The following is a 22,609-nucleotide window of genomic DNA, read 5'->3' as shown; positions in this document are numbered from 1 at the left end:
ATCCTTTTAAGAGTCAAATCTATTGATCTAAAGTATGTTTTTAAACCACTTTTATCAAGGATCTTTATTGATTGGCTCTATTAGCCCTACTTAAGCGGTGGTTACACGTAGTCGGGTAAAATTCACCCCAGTGTGAAATAAATAAATAATTCAACTCGGGGTGAAAATCATTTGGGGATACACATCGGCGAGAGGCGGGCTGAAAACACTTTTTTCCCAACCCGGGGTGAAAATTTTCACTTATTTTCAATTCAGGATGAAAAATCGAAACGAAATAGACGCACAATTTTTTTCAACCCGTGTATTTTACCGTTTTTCAGATTTTAAAGTTCGGTTCGATTTCAATTTTGGAGGGGTTCGGTGGCTTCTAGGCTATATTACAAGCCTTATTGGAACAATTTTGAGCTTTTAAATCCTGGGATCCTAAGGTCCTAAGTCTTATTTTAAAACTCAGAGTTAAAACTTTACTTTCCAACTGTAGTTTAACGCTTGAAAATAATTTGTGGTGTTTAAAATTTCCCCGGGAAATCCCCTTTGTCTCAAATGTTTTGTCCATGATTGTAGCAGCCAAGCTTAAGTCTTGTCTTTACCCATACTTTTCTGTGAAGCAAAATCTTGTCGCAGTGCCACTGTACAGTATGAGAGCAATCTGTTCCTAACTTCCCAATTCGTCACAAAAATATTCGTTGTGGTTGATAATAGCAGTCAAAAACCTATCAAAGATTTTAAATGTCCATTAACAATTATGTCATGAATTTTCGAGGTGGGCCTTCCTACTGTCTATAATCCTAATTACATAAACAACAAAATATGGAGGAATATCCAATATTCTGAATTTTATTCTGATATTATTTGTTTACATTAAGTATATAGCAACCATTAATTGTGAAAATACAACAACAGGTTGTGTTTTGTATACGCCTCTCTCAAGGACTGATTGTGTAACGGGCATTCCGGAAAATTCTTGCTGAATCAAAAACACTTTCAGACATCCGATTTTTAAGGAGGTATTTGTATACTATTGCTCCGGAGGTAAGATTCCATACTTCCTGGACTAAGATTCACTGTCTTTTTTTGGGATATTTCGGCTGTTATTTTCGGGCTACCGGCTCAAAAATATTAAAACGTTGATTCTAAGGTTGTGTCGAACTAAAAGGCTGGCTAATCTTCTGAATTTAATTTTCGACTGGCCGGAGTCCTGGTCTTTTTCTGCTGAGGAGTTGAAGATGAGTCTTAGTAGAGGAAGTCGAATTTTCCCTCTGAGCGACGATACCTGTCTTCATAGATTCACTAGCGAGTTTATGTATTTACACTTTGAAGATGGCGGAGTGACTGAAGTCATTTAAAATAACCCGCAGTTCTGACCCGCAAAATTCGAGGACGGTAAAAGTACTGATTTACCGTCGTCCTCAGTCAGTCAGGATGTAGACAAATTAGAAGCTTACTGTCTCCTTTGCAGAAAAACCCAGATACGTAAACTCGCTACTACCACTTTTTCAGGCCACTTGGGAAAGAAATTACAAGATTATGTGGACACACTACCCAAAGTAAAACTAATCCGTTCGCCAAAGCGCGTCGGTTTAACACAAGCAAGATTGATCGGTGCTGATAATGCTCAGGGAGACGTTTTAGTGTTCTTGGATTCTCATTGTGAGGCTACTTATGGTTGGTTGGAACCAATGCTGGCTCGCTTGAAGGAAAATCGAAAATTAGCCGTTGTTCCAGACATTGAAGTCATAGCCTGGAAGAATTTTCAATACAGTAAAGAGAGAGGATCGTATAATCGAGGCATTTTCAGTTGGGAGCTGATGTTCAATTGGGGACCGTTACCGGAACGCGAAACCAAACGGCGTAAAAATGATGCATATCCTATCAAGTAAGATAACTGGTATTATTTTCACTAAAAGTTTGGATGCTTAACCAATGTAAAAAATAGCGCTGCAATCAAGGTAAAGGCAATCTTAAAATTGGTGTCTGAGAAAACTGTGAGATATACTTAACGGCCCTAACAGTGCTGTTAGTTTGATTCTGTAGGATGGCTAAAATTCCTCATTCCCAGGTAAATTTTCCTATTGCCACTTTACAACGGTGACAGACTAAGACTCTGGGGTAAAGTAATTTAAATTTGTAAGGCCGTCAGTTTCAAGGCTGTTGTGTGTTGTCAAAAAATTTCCCGGTATGCCCGTAAAAAACTGGAATAATCCCGGAAATAAGCAAGGAATGTTTACCGGGAATCAGAAAGTTAAGCAATCCTACGGTAAGGTTCAATTAACCATCACACATTAATCACACATTAGGTTTTCATTTGAATATTACACTTATTTTCGGGCACTTTTAAAGATAAAAATCTGATCAGTTCAGATGAGGTAGAGTTTTTATAAGAAACTTTAATAATTGGTCATTTGAAGTAATAAAAAGGACGTGTTCTTTAGAAAAGTAGCGAAATTGTTTTATTATTACTGGTTAACGACCAACCAAATCAAATAAGAGCTTGTAAAAACTCCAGCTTGTCCCGATCATTTCGATGAAAACAGAATTCTTCTACGATAAATGCTTTCATTACTATTTCAGATCACCCACAATGGCGGGCGGTTTGTTTGCAATGGATAGGAGATATTTCTTCGAAAGTGGAGCTTATGACAGAAAACTGATATACTGGGGTGGTGAAAATGTCGAAATGTCATTCAGGGTAAGTTATTAAGCCATTGTGAAGTAGCCAAGCAGCCAACTTTTTATTCTTTTCTCAGTATAACTGAATTTCAATATTCTTCTCATTTCTTCCCTGCGCAAAATTTACAAGAATATCTTCGTCTAACAACATGATGCCAGGACAAGATCCTTTTATATTGTATATCAGTGTAACTAAAGAGCTGTTTGATCTTGTATCATGATTTACTTCATCAGCATTACAATTCTCAATTTTTCCTTTTCGATGGTCTCATTTCTGTTGGAATGTAATTACCATTGGAAGTCAAATCCTTTACGCTAACTATCCGTAAATGGTTCTACTAACAAATACATATGGCTCTGGAAGCTTCTGTTTTTGGAATGGCAAACAGAAAACGCAGTCCGGTGAATTTCACAATTCTCGTCTTCGGGAAGTCAGAATTTAAGAAGATGATTTCTTTTACTGCTACAACCAATCAGAAGACTCCTCTGTGTTCTTTTTACACTCCCTTCCATTTTTCGTCTCTTTGCTTTGAAGTTCAAGGAAAAACAGAAATTGGTCTTTGCGACATGTGGCACAAAAAATTCCATAGCGATCAGCTCGCTTGTGGATGTTACATTTTCGATGTTTTGTAGATGGTAGTAAATTCATTTGAGTTGCTTTCTCCATAATCTCGTTAAATCGCATCTTATTACTATCCTCTTTTGGAGCTTCTCCAACTCCTAAAATATCTTCCTTGTAAAGGTTCATATTTTCTTTGAAGATTCGTTCATTTGATGATATTGATGCAGATTCATCACTTTGTAGATCTGGTAGTCTGTTCTCGTTAACATGTTCCATCATGTCAATCAAATCAAAATCTTCAGTCCGAATCAATGGATGTTTATTATATCTCAATTTATTTTGTCTATTCATTGATATTCATTGGACGTCACGAAGTTTCGAAATTATCCCTAAAAAAACTGGATAAAAAAGGTCCCAAAAGAAAGGATGTGGTCATTTATCCTTCCTATCTCTCTCCTTTTGTTCATTTTGAAACATTTTTACTTCATTTTAGTTCAGTTTGTTCAAAACATTATGTTTGTGTTTATAACGAGCTGTTGTACATCCCCTTCTTTCTTTTGAAATATCAAATTCCTAAGTTGCTAACTAAAATCGTGAAACAACTTAAAAACGTTATTTTATTGCGCATCAATGCTAGATTTATTTTATCTATCAAGAATGTAAATGTTCTATATACAATATACAAAAACCTGTGTCTTTATATGAGAACTGCATACAAATTTTTAACTTTTCCCGGAATTTTCTTGTTTCATTTTTTTCTGTCGGTGATGAAGAGTTTTTAATCAACATCTGCGAATTTTATCTGTTATATAATCCGAGAAGAATTCTAAGACCTCGTTAACTGCTCGTCTGGTTGAAACATAAGCTTTTCATAAACAGTAAGAATTGAATCTTTTCGATCCTCGTTAAAGCGAAATCTTATCATCTAGACAATCCGAGTGTCTGTTGCTCAAGTACAGTTCATCACTTTCTATTAATCAAATTGTGCGTTGTCTAGATATGCTTATATTTGTAAATAACTAAGAAACAAGTCCTTTAATTCATAACTCTAATGAAATCATGTTAAAAACTTCAACTGACCTTTCTCTATCTCGAACCCTTTTTTGGTCTCTCGGTCTCGTAAGTTCCAGCAACGATTTGAAACTACAGTAAAACTTCCAATTAACGGACACTCTAAAAGGCGGGCACCACTGATTAGCGGGCAATTCTATTTTCCCAGGCCGTTTCCTAGTCAACTTCTGATAAAAAAGTTCCCAAAAGGCGGACACTCAATTAAGGGACCATCTAATTAGCGGACAAATCTTTTTTCACGAAATGGCAAAAACTCTATTTTTTCCTCTCTAATTAGCGGAATCGACGGTCACACTGGTCAGATACTTTAAAAAATTAGACAGGATTGATTTATCCAAACTATTTATTTTATAAACACTTCAAAGTTTTATTGAACAAATTGCTTATAGACGTTTGGAGTGCTCCCTTTATCCAGTCGGTCAATTTGCTTACGTCAAAACCTGGGAGGTTCCACTGTTATATGAATTTTAAAAACGAAATATGGAAATATTCGTACGAATATTCAAATTGAAACGAGCAATTAGAGTTGGCAAAAGTTAATCTTATCTCTGTTGTTTTTTTAGCTTTGGATGTGTGGCGACGGTATTGAAATTATCCCGTGCTCTCGTGTCGGCCACGTTTTCCGCGAACGTGCACCATACAAAAGCCCCGACGGTTCAACGGACCATAACAGTATCCGTGTGGCAGAAGTGTGGATGGACGAATTCAAAGAGATCTTCTACTCCTTCCGCGCAAACTTGAAACCAGAGATGGGTGGAGATGTCACGGAACGCAAAAAACTTCGAGATAAACTTCAATGTAAAAGCTTCAAATGGTACCTGCAGAATATCATTCCGGAACTTGAACTTCCGGATAAATATCCTTATGGGCGTGGTGATGTAAGTATTTTTTAGCAGTGTATGAGGCTTTTACTACAATACCAACATCTGTCGAGCATTCACAATTCCTTATAATTTTGATTGCTAAACTTTGATCCCAGATCGCGTATTTTCGCGCAGAAGATAGAGCGAAAATAGACGATATAGGCTTTCCGAATTCTCCCCGAATGATTACCCATGATGCATTGCATTGAAAGTCAATATCGTCCGTGAATTATTTTGCGCAATGCATCATTGGTATAAATCATTCGAGGAGAATTCGGAAAGCCGATATCGTCTATTAGTTTCTCCACGATCTCGCACTTAAATAGTAGGGCGTATGGGCGTGATAACGAATGGTGGTTGGAATTTTTGAGAGATCTGGGTCTGAGCACGAATGCTCAGAAGAGACATGAACGGGTTTAAAGATGATAGATATTTTCCAAATTACAAAGAAAATACCGTGTCTTTTCGTTTAAGGGTTTTTAGTTGGGGAGTTACTATGGTCATAGAGTTAGAGGAGAAGAGCATTTTACTGGTCCAAGTAGTATGACTGTGAAAATTAATTTATTTCCTGAGGATCCACTAAAAGAGAAGTTCTAGATGCCTTTAATAAAGATGGAGATTTTTCCATGTTTTTTTAAGTTGCGTCATTTCCGCCATTGTGAAAACAAACGATCGAATTTGTAGAGCCGATGCCGTACGCAAATCGAATCTTTAATTCCACAATGGTTAAAATCACGTGATTTAGCCAAAAATGAAACATCTATTACTACTAAACTTTGAGAAATGTTCTTTGTCTTGACTTTCTAATGTACTATTTGGTTTATTTTCCGATAACTTTTTCTTTTTCAGATTAAGAACCTGGGTACGAATTCTTGTTTGGATACTTTAGCACAAAACAATGCTGGTGGAAGACCAGGGTTGTATCCATGTCATAAAATGGGAACTAACCAGGTACAATTCAGTCAAAAATACACTTCTTGAAAGCATTCTTTGATTTATCTTAGGTTCTATGCACACCTGAAAAAGTTATTAGCGAGTTTATAATGTATCTGTGCTTTTCTGCGACGGACATTTTTAGCTTCTAATTTGTCTACATCTTCACTGACTGAGGACAACGGTAAACCAACCTTTTCACTGTCCTCGAATTTGCGGCTCAAAACTGCGAATTATTCCAAATCGCTTCAGTCACTCTACCATCCTCAAGTGCAAATACATAAACTCGCTGTAAATTCGTTATAACAACACGTTACATGGAAATATCGTTAGCCTGGTTTTCCTGTCATCTTTATGCTCGATGAATATTTTTTAGATTTTGTGAAGACCTAATGGAAGATTGTTTAGATAGAACTCAGATTCCTCAACATTTTTTCGCGGTTTTTTTTTTGTAAACAGTGACCTTGTCATATAGTTCGACTACCGTGTGCAAAAGTGTTGAAAAGCTTTAGAATAAAAGAATATATATTTTTCTCTTTTCAGTTCTTCATTTTCACGAAACGAAAGGAGATTTGGCATGATGGTTTATGTGTGGACTTGGATAGCCATGCAGATACTGCTAAAGTGAAAATGTGGTCATGTCACAAGCAAGCTGGCAATCAAGAATGGATTCACCAGAGAGTAAGTGGTTTCTTTGAAGCATTTAACTTTGTTTTGATGCTGGTTGTTGGCCGTAGCATGAAGGTAGAGCATCCAACTACGATGCGTTAGGTTTTTCGTTTAGCCCCGGCCAGGTCATACCAAAGACTTCGTACTTACAAAATGGTACTTGATGCCTCGCAGCTAGATTCTCTGCAACTAAATGAAAGGATCAAGGGTAAGTGGAGAACTCAAGGAAAAGGATTAGCGCGCTCCCCTACTATATACCTCCGGGTAGACAGCTAGAGAACCTACCTTTGGGTCGCGCTCTACTTCGGTCGCTAACTTACTTACTAAGTCTCAAATGAAATGGAAATATTTGCTACCAGCCACTACACACTGACGTAATTAGGCATATTGCTTATATGACTAAAATTTTAAACACTAACATTTTACGACTAAACCTTAAATGTTTATTTTAAAAATGGATGTGAGCTTGTAAACTCAGTTCCACCTAAACCCACAGCCCACAAAACATTCACATATCTACATATACGTAGACCTTACTTCAAAATTAAAAATTAAAATACCCAAAGTTAATTTGGTTTCAACTTTGGTTAAACTTACCTAAAACATTGAAACACTAAACGTGAGAAACCGGTGTCCTAAACTGTCTCACTAACCAGACGGAGACTGCAGAACTTAAATTTCGGGATTGAAGTAATACATGTGAAATGCATCGATCCTCAGGAGAAAGAGGTGGACAATTAATAGATAATTAAGTAGTCAGAAACCAGTCAGAACATACAATTGGTTCTCTTTGATTTGAGAAAGATTCGAATTACAGATATATGATGGAGAGAATGGAGAATCTGTTTCACAAGTAAGATACATTAGTACACAGAGAACAAAAGAACACACATACAGGACAGAGAAAACACAATCCGACTAACTATGCATGAAAATTCTGAGATATAAAGTTTCAAGACTAAATCAGAGAGAAGAAAAATGAACAGATTGTCCACACTGTAAGTCTCTTCTTTAAATTTCTACATTAACAAATTTACTTATACTATACAATACCAACATTTAACTTTAACATCAACATAATTTTTAACTGAAACACGTTTAATGGGCTATTCTAAAAAAAAATTGTACGCCCTATGTTGAGGAGGTTTAAAAAGGTGACCTCCTAGATTCTTTCCAATTTTTTAGGACCCCCTTGGATTTTTTTCTCCTATTTTTTGGACCACCCTGGATTTTCGACCTCGTTTTACTGACCACCCTAGATTTTCAACCCAATTTTGCTGACCTCCCTGGATTTTTTCATTCATTCAAAAAACCAGACCAGACAGCCTGGACGTCACACCTCCTCAACATAGTGGGACTATTTCTGGAATAGCCCAATACGATAATAATTCTAACAACTGTTAAATTTCATCAGACATACTGAACTCTTCCTTTTCCATCTCCAGATTGGTGAGGGTGGATTGATTCAACACTCAGTCCACAACCGATGTTTGGAAGGCCTTGGTGATCAAATAGTCGTTCGACAATGTGATAAGAACAATCGAAAACAACTTTGGGTATTTGAATCTTACCCCGATGCGAATGTACCAGCAGGTGCCAAGAGAACTTGGATGTAACTCATCCTAGTTATAATGTAGGGATTTGCTAGGTTAATATGATAGCTCGGATTTTAAATCAGTGTATGTACTTTGCTAATAATACACGAATTTCCAATCAGCATGTAAAAACGTCACGAAAAAACGTCGAGTAAAGCTCTGATAGGCTAAAAATTGCACACATAAACATATTTTCCTCAAAATGTCCAAAGTTTGAGGTAATGTTTCCATGTCTCAGCCAATCAGAGCTTTTCTCGACGTTTTTGTGACTTTTTTACATGAATCTGCTAATAGTGTGTATTTGTGTATTGTCGTCTATACTTGTCTTCACTTCGTGACACGCAAGAGATCCTTGATAAGAATATTTTGTTCTCAGCGACACAACTTTTCTAAGGGTATTCCTTCATTATTGCTTTTTTAGTACAATGTTCCGTTTTTATTTAATTTTGTAGACCATTTCTAGGTTTAGGTTTTACAATTAGCTTTTCATTTAATTCAAGTTCTTGATATGTGCGATTCAAGGTTCGTGGTACTTTAAAAGGGCGTAGAATTTTAAATGGGAACGCTCGAAAATGGCCGGGTTAGTCACTAGGTGACTACTGCCATTAATCGGATATTTTTCGGCTCTATGTATAGTAATGTAAAGAATTTCTTGATGTACCTGTTTTCATATCTTTTCCTTTGATGCAATGATCTTTTACTCACACATATCAGGAATTGTGTGTTTTATATTTATTTTGTTTGAAATTTCTAGTAATATTTTGGGGAACTAATTTTATCGACGATCTTTTTGAAGTCCTTTTGTTTTACTTGTGCACTCTTCTCAGCTGCCACGTCTAAAACATGTCAGTCATTCTCTTGAAAATGTTTTCCATAGCATCGAGTTTAAAGTCCTAGAGAGTCTAGATATAAAACCCTTTAGATGTGAGATGAAGCCACTTATTTCCCATCCGAAACGCTTGACCCACGTGGTTTTCACGCAAACACCGAGTTTTTAAAAATAGATATGCTTTGAAAAAAAAAGTGCCACCTGAAAACAAAACAACACTAGATTCAATCTGCTATTCCTAAAGCGGCGCAAAAATCGTTAAAAGGTTTCGCTTTTTCTTAATTGAGAAAGGTTCAAGATTCCACTCTTGCCTTTCGGGCTTTACAACTCTATATATGGTAGCATAAAAAACTGCATGCTTACAGTGAAAATGATCTTAGTACCTGTTGGCTCTTTTTGTTGAACCTGAAAAAGCTTTGGCGTTCTTTTCTTGGAAGCAAAGTGAAAAACAACTGCTAAGGTACTTCTCACGTAGACCCTAATAGCCTGGGATCTTCGAAGCTCTTTATTGTGAAAACTTATGGGGTAACAAAGAACCTGGGAGTTTACTTGTCTGCCCAAACATTATCATTGGCTTAAAGGATCTCTAATTTTCATACAGTTTGATACATCTATTCGTTCCAGTTTTTTCCTCTCCATACTGGGTGAAAGTCTAGTTGAAAAAGCAATGTTCGAATGTGCCTAAACCATCATATTTTGGCCAGTTATCCAAACGGTTCAAATTAGACAAATAATTATGTGAAAACCATTAGGTAGGAGGTTTTACAGGTGTTTATGGTCATGTTGTTATGGAAACATGACAAACAGCTCAATATTGCTAATGTTTATTTTTATGAGGAATAATTTTTTAGTATACACCATTATTATAGGCACATATAAAATTGTATGCGTAAAATTTTTAATAAAAGTTGAAAATTTATAAGAAAGATGTTCAGATTTCTAATGAAACTTTAGAGATTTTTAGTTAAGTAGGGACAATGCATCCCAAACAGAAGTTGCTGCATGGTAGACACCCTTGATCCTAGGCCCCAGGGCAAACATCAACAACGTTTTATTGGGATGTTATTTGATGAATTTTAGCCCTGATCTCGTCTCTTGAAAACTCAGAGGTGAGCTTAGCCTAGATATCCAAGCTCATAATTTTAGAAAAAACAAAAATTACCTCAACATACAAGATAAAAAGTTCTCAAATTGGTCTCCCTAAAGAATGAAAGTGCAAACATTCTCATACGAGAAGGCAATCGCTCTAGGGAGACCAGGCTGTAAACCAGAAGATAAAATATCAAAAACTAGACTGTGAAATAGTTTACAGCCTTCACATCCAGGCTAAGGTGAGATAAGCTAATCTCCTCATCAATCCAAAAAAGAGATTAAGCATGTGGACGAGAATAACATGGTAGATTTTCTTGAAAAGAATTCCCAATGACCACAAAAGGAATGTCGGGAGAGAAATGAAACTATTTACAACAATTGGTATTCCTACCTGTTGCTAATTGTTTATAATGGGTATTTTGTTTATAATTGACATTTTTCAACTCGAAACGATTTGAAGCCACTTATATCCTATATAAGTTGCGCAGCCTGCTTGGTTTTTATACAAACGCTGGATTGGAAGTAACATTTACAAAGTTTAGAAAGTGCTAGATTCCATCCGTCATCCTAATAATGTGCGGCGCAAATTGTAAGGCTTTGCTTTTTCTAGCTTTGGTAATGAATGTAGAAAATTCGACTTTTCTTTAAAGCTAAATTCAACCTCGTCCCGTGTATCACAGGCTTTATTTACGTTACTGATCGACGCAAGAGAATATGTAATATCTAGCGCTATCAGTGAGCATTAAAAAGCTGATGATACGCAGGGAACGAGGTTGAGCTAAATTTAGCTTTCAGCTTGAAATCCAATGACACGCTCAACTATTTAGCGTACAGTTATTGCAAATAATCTCACAGACACGGGTAGAGGGAGCAACATAAATGCTAAGGAAGACAACTGGAGGCTTTCTTGATCATGTAGTTGTTCAACTGGTGAAGAGAAACCATATCGTTAATCTGTTTTATGAGGTCTACAAGAAGACGGACGGAAGAACGATATTGATATGTTGATCTTATGTGATCTCTCTTTAAAGCTCTCATGATGTAAGCATTCTGTTAAAAACTCGAAAGAGCAATATCCCGAGTCTCGACGCATTTGAAGTTTCTTTATAAAAAAACTTTCTTTAGAAAAATGGTTTTGAATGTTCTATATGAAAATTCTGTTTACAAAAATGGTTTTTAAAGCTTAGCTTAGCACGTCATTTTCAAGCGGCATTTTCCCGTTTCTCTTTAAAACCTTTCACGTTATAGTTTGATTGCAATCGATATATTCATGATATGCACCATTGCAATGTCTTCCATTCCACACAATAGCTGATTGGTTCAAAGTTACGCATTGACTGATTTTACGTCTCTTACAACCAATGAGCGATTGGTTCCGTGATGTAATGTCAGAAGACATTGCAGCGGTGCATATCATGAATAAGAACTCTTAATGACAAACAAATTTACCAAATCAGATAAACCTTATTGCAGTCCATTGACTTTTTTCTTAAAGCTAAAATTTAAACTGTTTTATCTCTAGTTTTTGAAGGAGTTAGCTTAGAATACTAATTTGGATTGACAGAAAGGTATCCTAGCCAGGAAACTTCATACTGATTCATAGTTCGAAAGGGGGCCACTACCCTCTAGTCTAGAGCATTACTCTAGGTTCTACCCCCTTTCAAAATTTGATGGAACCCCCACAAAATTGGATGTCTATGGATTTTTTCCCACTATCAAGACATTATGCACCACTTGGCATATCTCGTCTTGAAAAAAGGTTCTTTTGAGTGTATTCGCAGTATTCCTTCTGAAAAATGGTTGAAATAGATTGTGAGCGAAGCGAACATGAAAATCTTTAATATTTTAACCAAGTACAAGAGTGCAAAGCTAGAAATTTAGAAAGATGGACTCAAAGACCTTAACCCTAAATGAACCTCCTCTTAATTGAAAACTACCCTTTTCAGGACATCTTATAAGCTTCTGATTTGTGTAAATTAAAAATTGGGCTAAAAAAGGCACCTGCACAGAGCATTTGAGGTGAAACGACAAACAAGGGGTTTTCAACGATTTTTGGAAACAAATAAAACCTTTTGAATTGAGAAGTAAGTTAAATAAATTATATTTTGAAAATATTTTCTGATAAAAATTATTACAAATCTGTGGTAAACTCTAATATACAGCATAGGGCGATGTCTTTCTATGGTTTCAATTTGAAATCTTCTTTTAATGTGGGGAAACCCTTAACTGAAGTGTTTTTAGCAGTAAAAAAACGTTGTTGAATAGACGAAAATGGCATGTTGATTATAAGTATCTTCTTTGGGTGATTTTTAAACGATCTCATCGTGCAACTACTGGTCATTAGCAGATCTTGAACTATGTCACTTAAGTCCATCGAGTTTAGTTTGGGTAACCTTTCCGTTTTTCGGCGTTTGGGATGAGATTAACCTTTAGACGTCGGGGTTGGTTTGAAGCCGTTCGCTCTCAACGATTTCATTATCTTCTCCCTCTCTTGTTTTACTGTAAGAAAAAAAGGAAAATGTAGATTAGTAGAATATTAGTACGATTTGATTGGCAAAACTTTTACTTTACAGGTTTTGAAAAGAAAAATCAAATTTTGCTTGGCGTTAAAAGGTACTGTTAATGCTAAGCCAATTAGAACGTGAAAAAGTCCAGATTAACCAATCCGATTGCTAAACATATATCTAGTTTGAATGTGGGAACCTCAGAAAGTCGATAGACCCTTTTATTACAATAATTTGACCGCGTCTTTATAGTGAATTATAAGTTCTTTTATAGAATAGAGTTTTTGAATAGCAAGAATCTTTCTAGAAAAGCTACAGTGTCAATTCTAAACTGAAGAAAAATGCCCGGAAAAATACCAGACAAAGGACGGCTAATTTAGCTGTCAAAATTTGATCAAAATAAAGAGCTATCAAGCATCATTAACATATTTTGCATATATGAAGAGCAACATTTCCCGAAGAAAACCCACAGAAAAATCTTTATATAGCATCCATATGCTACTTGAAAATAGACCAATCAAATGATTCAATACAACTATACAGTCGCCGCTTAATTTCATCACATATAATTGTCTCTTTTCTTCTTTTTTTTCTATCAGTGGTATACCAAAAATATCTCCAGATATCCTGGTGGTGTATCATGAAGAATAGCTCAGGAATTATTCAGTATCCCTTAGATGACGTGAATCGGGTGTTATGACGGCCTCAATGTTTATCCCATAGACAAAAACCTGATGAAATATTTATCCTAGAAACTTGCCAACATTCAACTCTGTTTACAACTGAGCAATTTAATATTAAATCTCAATGTCGAAGATAAATCTGTTTCAAAAATACTAGCTCCTCTGTTAATACTCTTTAGAATAATTCTTTGGCAACTAGCAACAACAATCAAATCAGGCCCAAAAAGAAAACTTTAAATCGTACTACAGTTGACTCTCTCTAATTCGAACTTCAAGGGATCAAGAATTTTCTTCGAATTAGAGAAAGATTCGAATTACGGAGAGTGTTTTATACGACTTTCCAGTTGAGTAGACAGATGCTTTAATTTGAAAGAATAATGGAGGTTTGAATTAGAAATAGTTGAAATTCAGCTGCATCGCGAAAAAGGGCCAGTGCCTGGAGCTAAGTAAGACAAGAAGAGGCTAAATCTAAGTGCTTACATAAGTTGTTTATCAATCGAATGCGGTCAGCTGTACTTGTGGTAGTCGTTTCCCTGGTTGTGGTAGTGGTTGTGGTGGTTGTGGAGGCACATCTGGTGCCGCTCCACCGGGAGAAGCAGTCGTCCAGAAATAGTTCCTTACCGGGTGCAGGTTGAGCAGCCGCTGATGGCTGTGGACGGGCGCACAGCGACGAAATTAGTTGAAGTACGGTTATGAGAAATAACAACTCCTTCCAAATCAGCATCCTTAGCTAAATATTCAAAGTATATCACGATGCCTGGAGCTTCAATGTGAAATGTCACTTGAGATAATGTCGCAAAATGTTTTGATCAAAGATACTATAATATTCCAGAAATATTGAGTTGGTCTCGACAGTTTGGAGGTATCTTTTGATGTTTATACCACAGCAATCTGTTCACGAATGAAACTAACATAGGGTTGTGAAAGTATTTTATATGTTTCTTCCTTGAGCAAATGAGCGACTTTTTCTCGATATTTATATATGCGAGCAAGGTAGAAGAAGACAATTATAAAAGAATGGTTAAAATCTATTGTGTCGGGATTGCTTGATGAAGTATTTTAAATAGCCATTAATTGACATGGTTTGATGTCATTAAATTATTTGCCGGTGGTCAGAAAAAGATTTTGGAATTAGCCGGATGATATCGCTTCAGTAAATAAATTTTATCAAACGCCGTCTCTCGTGAACTTCTAATTGTAAGAACATGTAAAAACTTGTAAAAAGAATCTAATAGAGCTCTAAGCTCTAATAAATAGACTTAAATCCTGATGTATATTGATGTATCGCTAGAAGGAATATCGAAAGTCGAAACCACGTTTATATAGTGGTCTCGTTTTTCAGCCTGAACGCGTGTGTCCAAATATTTCTCTTTTCCTTTTCAATGTTAGCGAAAATACTGTTTATAAGTTAACGTGAGATTAATGGGCTGAAATTTGACCTGTGACGACATACCACAACTCGATTTTGATGTGTGTAAAATTTCTATAGACTGTCTTCACCGATTGAATTTCAGAGAAAGGTAAATTGTAATGCTCACAGTTCCTGTATACTTAACTTTTTAGTTTCAACCTTTTTCGATTTGCTGAAAGTTAAAATTACCTTAGGGAACTTATTTTGGCGGGAATTAATTTTGGCGAATTTGGCGACTTGAGAAAAAATTCGCCAAAATTAAAGTCTATGCACGATAAGTGTGCACTCTTTTTTCTTTTACCTATAACTTTTGAAGGAATTCTTCAATCTTTATAAATTTGGTATCATTGGAAAGATATTAGTGAGTGGAATAATTTGAAATAAAAAAATCTTTAAAAAAATTCTAAAAATGAAGATGAAAATGAAGAAGAAAAAAATGAAGATCTTGTAGAAAAGTGCTATAACTTTCATTTTCACTGGAAAGATTCTTTGATTATAGGAGATCATCGCTGTGAAGAAATTTCATTAAAATATTTATTCAATATAAAGTTATGATACAAAGTTAATAAGTGATTGACCCCAAAAAACAGCAAAAAACTGCAGAAAACAGCGTTTTTAGACGTCAATCAGCTTATAACTTTGTTTGATATCTTTTGACTGAATGATTATTTTTGAGAATTTTTTTCACAGTGATGACATTTGATGATTAAGGATTCACTTCAGTGAAAATGATAGTTATGGTAGCACTTTTCTACAAGATCTTCATTTTTTTCTTCTTCATTTTCATCTTCATTTTTATAATCTTTTTAAAGTTTTTCTTATTTCAAATTGTTCCACTCTCTAATATCTTTCCAATGATACCAAATTTATAAAGATTGAAGAATTCCTTCAAAAACTATAGGTAAATGAAAAAAGAGTGCACACTTATCGTGAATAGACTTTAGTTCCCGCGAAAATTAAATATTTCGTTCGCTCGCCAAAATTAGCTCTCGCCAAAATTTAATTTTTTGGAATTTTTCCCAAATTGTCTTCATTTCGACAAAAATGCTAAAAATAACGCAGAAAAATATGATTTTCCCAGTTATTCGCCAAAACAAGTTCTCGCCAAAATAAGTTCCCTTAAGGTATAAGAAATCTTCGGATTAATTGACATGTTATGTTCATTGTAAAAGTTTGAACAAGAGCCATATTTTGAAAAGAAGAGATTGGCCGGGCGACAATAACTGATGAATGTCGTCAACCCAAAAAATCGGAAGGCTATATTTAAACTAACCTAGGCAGTTAAGATTAGCACATAACTTCTCGGCTAATAGGTTTGGCAATACTAATGATTAAAGTCACCGTAAGCCGTTATAGTTAATTGAATTCAATTTTCTTGTAAGCGGAAGAAATTCATAATTTTTTGTTGCAAGGTATTGCATTTATGTTTTTAAACTGTACCAGACGTATAAATTTTTAATGGTGCGGTATAATGTTTTACTTATATCCCCAAAAGATCACTCGACATTCAAACGAAAACATACCAATGGAAAATACAAATTTCCGAATTCTTCGAAAAGACGAAACAGGCTTGCCACCGATAAAAAGCGTGCAAAAGTATCAGCTTTTACTCTTAGGTGCCAAATAAACGGCCACCCCCCGCTTGTTAATTTTTCGAAAATTTTCCAACCCCCCGGGCCTTATTAGGACCCCTCCGTTTATTAATTTTTAAGAATATTTTCAGTTGGTAAAAAATAGTCCTCTCCCAGCGGGGAAATTTACGTCACATACATGTCATTTCGACGTCGCAATTTACGTAGCTTATTTTGCTCCTGGTAAAAGCCTGATTTTAGCCAATATTTACCTTATTTTTGGGTTTTCAGAAGTACAATTTCCAATCCCCCTTATTTTATTAAAATTTCGATTTTCCAACCCCCCTGTTTATTCGAACCCCTCCCCCCGTTTATTTGGCACCTAAGAGTAAACGGCAGTAGCCCGGTATTATTCGAATCTTTGTAAACGTTGGCCCATTTTTCAGGGAAAGAGGTAAGTAAGCCCAGGTAAGCCGTAAGTATAATACGCTCAACCACCAAAGCTCTTTTGTTTTTCAGCCCAATCAAAGGTCTACAATTTTATAACTCATCAATTCGCTGTTTTAAAGGTCAGACTACATGTTTTATTGGTCCAATACGGAATAGCTGATTACAGGAAACCTGTTTTCGTTTGAGTTTCACTCATCAAATAGGTCGGACCATCAATTTCATCGAATAAAGGTTTAGTTTAACTCGTGGTGTTCTAGGTTTCAAGATAATGTATATATTAAATAATGCGTGAAGCCGATAGCTTTGCTGGACTGGAACCAACCCGTCCATCAATCCCATAAAGCCATGTGGTTGCAGTTATTGTCGAACTAACAAATAAGTTTTTGAAACTTTTCGTCCTTCCTAAGTTGAATTCTTTTTCAGATTATCGGTATTCGACAAGCAATTAGCTTCTGACATAGAGAAAACAATTTAACTTCTTGACGTCCCACCAGCGAAATTTTTTTCCCTCAGGAATGATATTTTCGGCTGCCAGTAGTTTTGATTGAGGATCTAATTCAAAAACCTGTTACGCTGAAAAGATAGAACTTTGAAAGAGCTTTCCAACAGTACCAGTCGGGAAAAAATTCGATGCAAAGTTTAAGTATTGAAAAATCTCAAAAATGCGATTTTTTAGCTTTTTGAGAACGTCAAGGAGTTAAAGACATTCTAAACCCCCGCGAACACTGAGCCGTACATAGAGAAGATAAACACCAGCGCATATCGAAAAATATCGTATCAGCCAAAAGGTAGGATAAAAAAGTTAGGCGTAATCCAATTTCACTTACAAGCACCAACGTTAATATTGCATGATTATTGTTAATAGCGATTACTACTACTGTACTCAGTATTTCGATTGTAGATTATGTCAAATTTCGTGTCTAACGTTCAAACAAACAAGCTGTGGGAAGCTCGTTAAGCCGGTTTTACCAAACTTCAAAGTATTCTTAGGCTTTACGTAGGCTCAAAGGCTAAGCTTCAGTTTCGATTGATGAGAATGAGACTCCAATCTCTCTATATCACTAGGAAGATAGACTTGTTGATGAAAAACAAAAGTTATATAAGGTTGAAAAGTGAAAGTATTAAAACATTATTAATTGGCTTAATTGCTATTTTTGCGAGGGCTATTAAAGCCCATTAGGATTTATTGAGTACCTTGTTTACAATTTTAGCGTGTGGGTGAGGCTTAAACCTTTAGAAATGGGCTTAACATGATTGAGGAGGCTAATCGGCCATTGGGATATTGAAGAAAAAACCATTTTGGATCCCCTTCCGCAATTGAGATGTAAATTTGAGGGATTGAAGTGCCTCAAGTCTCAGCTGAGAAAAAATTTCATACGCAGATTTTGCCCGAAACCGCTATAAAATGCCTAAACTTGGCATTTAGAAAGTGTTGTTAAATTTGATAATGTTTTAGTGGACTGAGTTCTTTAGTAATAACGGTTAGAATATTGGAATACTGGGATAATTTGCAGGTCGAACCACTTGGGATTTTCCTGCCAACCGTCAAACTGTAGGCATTCGCTGCATGATTGTTTACCAAAATTCAACTATGCTCAAATCAAATGTTGACCAATGAAAACATTGGCTCCAGTATATATTCTCATAATATGCATTCTTTCTTTCGGAGGGAATAATTGAGCCCAATGTGCTTTTTTAGGTTGGCTTAGCGACGTTCTTAACTCATTTCAAGTTCTCTGCACTCTACTCTATCTTCTGGCTAGGTCAATTCAATGACATTCTTGTAGACTGTCCCAATTTTAAGTCACGCGTCTGTATTGTGTAATGTATATATCGAAAGGAATTTGAAAGTAAAGATATGCCTAAATCCTTCATAACGGCAACCATACAAAAACAGAGAAGATATATCATGCATTCTATTGAAGTTTGTTTATCCTCTTGTGAAAAAGATACTTCCTTCGCGCAAAAGCTTCTTAATTCTTCCATTCACTAAAGAGATTATCTACTATTTGACCTCTCCTACAATCATTTGTATTGATTCACTTTTCAATTTCTCAGCGTGTTGGTTGTATGCTTTGCTTACCGTTGATTGGATTGCATCGGCTTACACAGCGTGTGTTGGACATTGGTCAAATTCTTGGAGCGAAGTTCTTGCTGTTTATGTGATTCTTCAAAGCATAATCTAAAACAGGGACAAGCCTACACAAACAGGGGCGTTCAGGGAAGAGTTATAACTTTTGACCGGACTTGAGACTCTTAAGGCTGGCTTCCACTTTCGCACGACATGAGCGAAAACTTTTTGACGTTTTTGTACGGTCGGTTGAAAAATGAAGCAATTCCATTGGTCGAAGTTGACGTAACGAATGAAAAACGTAGAACTTCCTTCAACTTTTTGTTTGTTCGCGCGAGACTTTTTTATGACGTAATCTTTTCTTCAGGCAAAAAAGGTTAAGAAAAGATAAGAAAGATAAACATAACCCCCGTTTTTAGTAATAAGTTGGAGATTTGATATTTCAAAGAAAAGTGCTACCAAGGGGTATTTCGGGTCCCATATCTTCCGAAGGACTTTTCTGTTTGCCTTGAAATTTGACAAACTTTTTAACCTAAGGTTGAACTACCACTGGTGTAAAAATGAACGTTATAGCATAAGCAGATAAAAAACTCAATTTTTGCAATCGCAAATTTAACCGCTAAAAATCGCGAATTTTTCAACCAAAAATACATTCAAATATAGCGCTTTTGATTTTCTAAAACAAGCAAAAAAAATGTCCATAATTATATTTGACTATCAAAAGTTACAGGCATTCTTGTTTCCACTGCCAATTATATCTGGACAGATTTTAAGCATTAATACAATAATGACAGGTTAGTGAGAGCTGTACTAATACAATAATGACCGGTTAGTGAGGGCTGTACTGAGAAATATTGCCCGAGGTCAAGTAACGACCGAGCTTGCAAGGTCGTTGCCTTGACCAAGGGCAATATTTTCAGTACAGCCCGAAAAAAAACGGTCAATATTGTATTTGTTAACCGTTTCCTTCAGCTTCGATTGATTTTTAGCGCTTTATCCAGGAAAAATAGCGAAATAAAGCGAAAAAACAAGAGAAAAGAGATAAAATTTTTTTATAATTTCTGACGTCAGAAATAAAAAATGAGAGAAATGATGTCAACGCATTGTTCATTTTCCTTTGAAAAAGTGACGTCACAATGAATTTTCCTAACGACGGGCAACTCTGGACAATGTAGGCCCGTCGTCATGCGAAAAGAACCAATAGCATTGCGCAGAAAGTCGTGTAGCCCGCTTCGAAAAAGTAACCAGTTAACAATAATACAATAATGACCGGTTAGTGAGGGCTGTACTGAGAAATATTGCCCGAGGTCAAGTAACGACCGAGCTTGCGAGGTTGTTGCGTTGACCGAGGGCAATATTTTCAGTACAGCCCGAAAAAACCGGTCATTATTGTATTTGTTAACCGTTTCCTTCAGCTTCGATTGATTTCGAGCGCTTTATCCAGGAAAAATAGCGAAATAAAGCAGAAAAAACAAGCGAGAAGAGATAAAAAATTGCTATAATTTCTGACGTCAGAAATAAAAAATGAGAGAAATGATGTCAACGCATTGTTCATTTTCCTTTGAAAAATGACGTCACAATGAATTTTCCTAACGACGGGCAACTCTGGACAATGTAGGCCCGTCGTCATGCGAAAAGAACCAATTGCATTGCGCAAAAAGTCATGTAGCCCGCTTCGAAAAAGTAACCGGTTAACAATAGTAAATGTTGAACATTTACGTACTTGTTGTAGACCAGAAAGTCGTGCTTACAAATTTAGCTGAGAGCGAACTTTAGGGCTTTAGAATAAATTGTCCGGTCAAATTTTTCAAAGCGAAGCTCAATCAAGTTTACTCACGGTACAATAAGACACAATTTTTTAATAAACGACAATAAAATTTGATTTAAGATATTTTAGTCACAACGAACAGAAAGTATTTTTTTTTATCCAGGGAGTTTCCGTGGTAGACTTTTGAAGATATGTAAGACCGTCAAACTCTATGTCAATAGTTGATTCGCAAATTTTCTGCACACTTTAATCCGTACCGGAAATATTACCGTATTATCCGACCCCCTGGAATTTAAACTTCCGGCCCAGGAGACGTCTTAGGTAAGGATCAATCAACGTCCAATACAATTAATCGTCTTACTGAACGCTATCATAAACCCTCTTTATGTTATAATCACGTAAGTTGTTGTAAACCCTTCAAAAGTTCAATAGCATTGTGTAAATCATTCTATGGTCATTAGTTCATTGGTCATTATTAATCTCTGTCTCACTTTAAGTCGAGTTATATGGGCGATGTCATGTTTAAGAAGACCTTTGGCAATAAAATCAACACACACATTCAATCCTGCCAAAGTTTTTAATCCATTTGAAACCTGCTTTGTGAGGTACATCGAGTCCATTTTCCTTTCGCCGAAAGACTCTCTGATCCACTTAAAGTTGTACAGACGTCTTGACCTCGCCTCAGATTCACCCCGACATTAAAATTATTGAACGTTCTCAAAGCCTATTAGCTTCAATATCACATATAATAAGTACAGTAGATATACCTCGCTAAGTTTTTCTCACTTTTATAATAGAGTGGAATCTCCATAACTTGAACACTCACGGGGAACACAAGTTTGTTCGATCTTAGGAAGTATCGAGTAATGGAGTAAAGTTTATAAGATATTGGTAAACTGAAGGGACCATAAAACTTGTTCCAGATAAGGAGATTGTAATATCGAGTTTGGAGGTTCGGGTTAAAGATGCTCCACTGCAAAGCTCACCAGATTTCGTAGGAAGCAAAATCCTCCAACAGAATTTAGTTTTTTTAAGATGAATTGAGTGATAAGGCGAGGTCAATTTAATTTTTTGTTTTACGAGCCGAGCTGCCCAAAAAAAAGGTCGGTCGGTCGGTAATAAAATAAAATAAAAGTAGAATTTCACCTATAAAAACCCTAAAAAGGCAACAAGAACTACTACATATTGACAAAAATGCGAAATAGAAAATGAAAAGACACAAAAGCTCGAATTCATGGATAAAATGAAAAATTGAACATAAAATTCTCAAAACCTTGCAAAAACTAGCAAAATTTTGAAAATTTGACAGTCTCTCAAGCAATGAAAATAAAAATGTACTGCCAAAATCAATTTTATTTTTATTTCGATTTTCGGGATCGGTCGGGCCCGTAAAACAACTAATCTCATCTAAAGTCATAAAAATGAAATAAGTTAGGATTTTTTGCTTATAAGACCAATATTAATTTCTGTTTTTTTCCCGGACGCGTGGTCTACAAGCAACTCGAGGTTGTGCTCGCGCGGTTTCGAAAATTCACGAATCCTCGTCGAAGGTTTACTTCTACTTGGAGTACAATAAACCTATTCATACGTTTTGTAGGAAGATATATGTCCCTGTTTTCATAATTGTTGCGATGGAATAAACACAAGAATATGTTATTTTGTCAAAATTAGCAGGATAATTAAAATCAGATATAAAAACATGTAAAAATATATTGGTGTATGTCTTTAAAATGACATTAGTAGCTATCAAGGTTTCTTCCAAACCATCATCAATTTAACATCATAACATCATCACAACAATATCAGAACAATATCAGAATACTCATGTGTATCTTTTGCTGCACACGAAGAATTTCGATTTATCTGT

At 35.8% G+C, this 22,609-nt stretch overlaps 3 protein-coding genes across 4 annotated transcripts in view; 1 reads left to right on the top strand and 2 right to left on the bottom strand.

The window, feature by feature from the left end:
* The window catches only part of LOC136799478 (signal transducer and activator of transcription 5B-like), a 279,436-nt gene that overhangs the window by 232,272 nt on the left and 24,555 nt on the right, over positions 1–22,609 (bottom strand). The gene's annotated exons all lie outside the window — the stretch shown is intronic.
* The window catches only part of LOC136799481 (coiled-coil domain-containing protein 93-like), a 112,810-nt gene that overhangs the window by 69,187 nt on the left and 21,014 nt on the right, over positions 1–22,609 (bottom strand). The window lies entirely within an intron of this gene.
* LOC136799482 (polypeptide N-acetylgalactosaminyltransferase 5-like) overlaps positions 1–22,609 on the top strand; it is a 30,342-nt gene that overhangs the window by 1,231 nt on the left and 6,502 nt on the right. Inside the window, exons 3-8 of one of the 2 annotated variants that reach the window (XM_067056196.1) lie at positions 1,501–1,876; positions 2,572–2,689; positions 4,867–5,181; positions 6,016–6,117; positions 6,643–6,780; positions 8,214–8,543. In XM_067056196.1, the coding sequence (XP_066912297.1) occupies positions 1,501–1,876; positions 2,572–2,689; positions 4,867–5,181; positions 6,016–6,117; positions 6,643–6,780; positions 8,214–8,384 (1,220 nt within the window). In that variant the 3' untranslated portion in view covers positions 8,385–8,543. Of the gene's footprint in view, positions 1–1,500; positions 1,877–2,571; positions 2,690–4,866; positions 5,182–6,015; positions 6,118–6,642; positions 6,781–8,213; positions 8,544–22,609 lie in introns of those variants that run through there. The other variant, XM_067056197.1, reaches the window with a different exon arrangement.

Source organism: Clytia hemisphaerica, unplaced genomic scaffold, assembly GCF_902728285.1.
Source record: "Clytia hemisphaerica strain Z4C2 unplaced genomic scaffold, Clytia hemisphaerica genome assembly, whole genome shotgun sequence".
In the NCBI taxonomy this organism is placed as follows: Eukaryota; Metazoa; Cnidaria; class Hydrozoa; order Leptothecata; family Clytiidae; genus Clytia; species Clytia hemisphaerica.
Note: the sequence above shows the minus strand (reverse complement) of the source record. Positions and strands in the feature narration are given on the sequence as shown.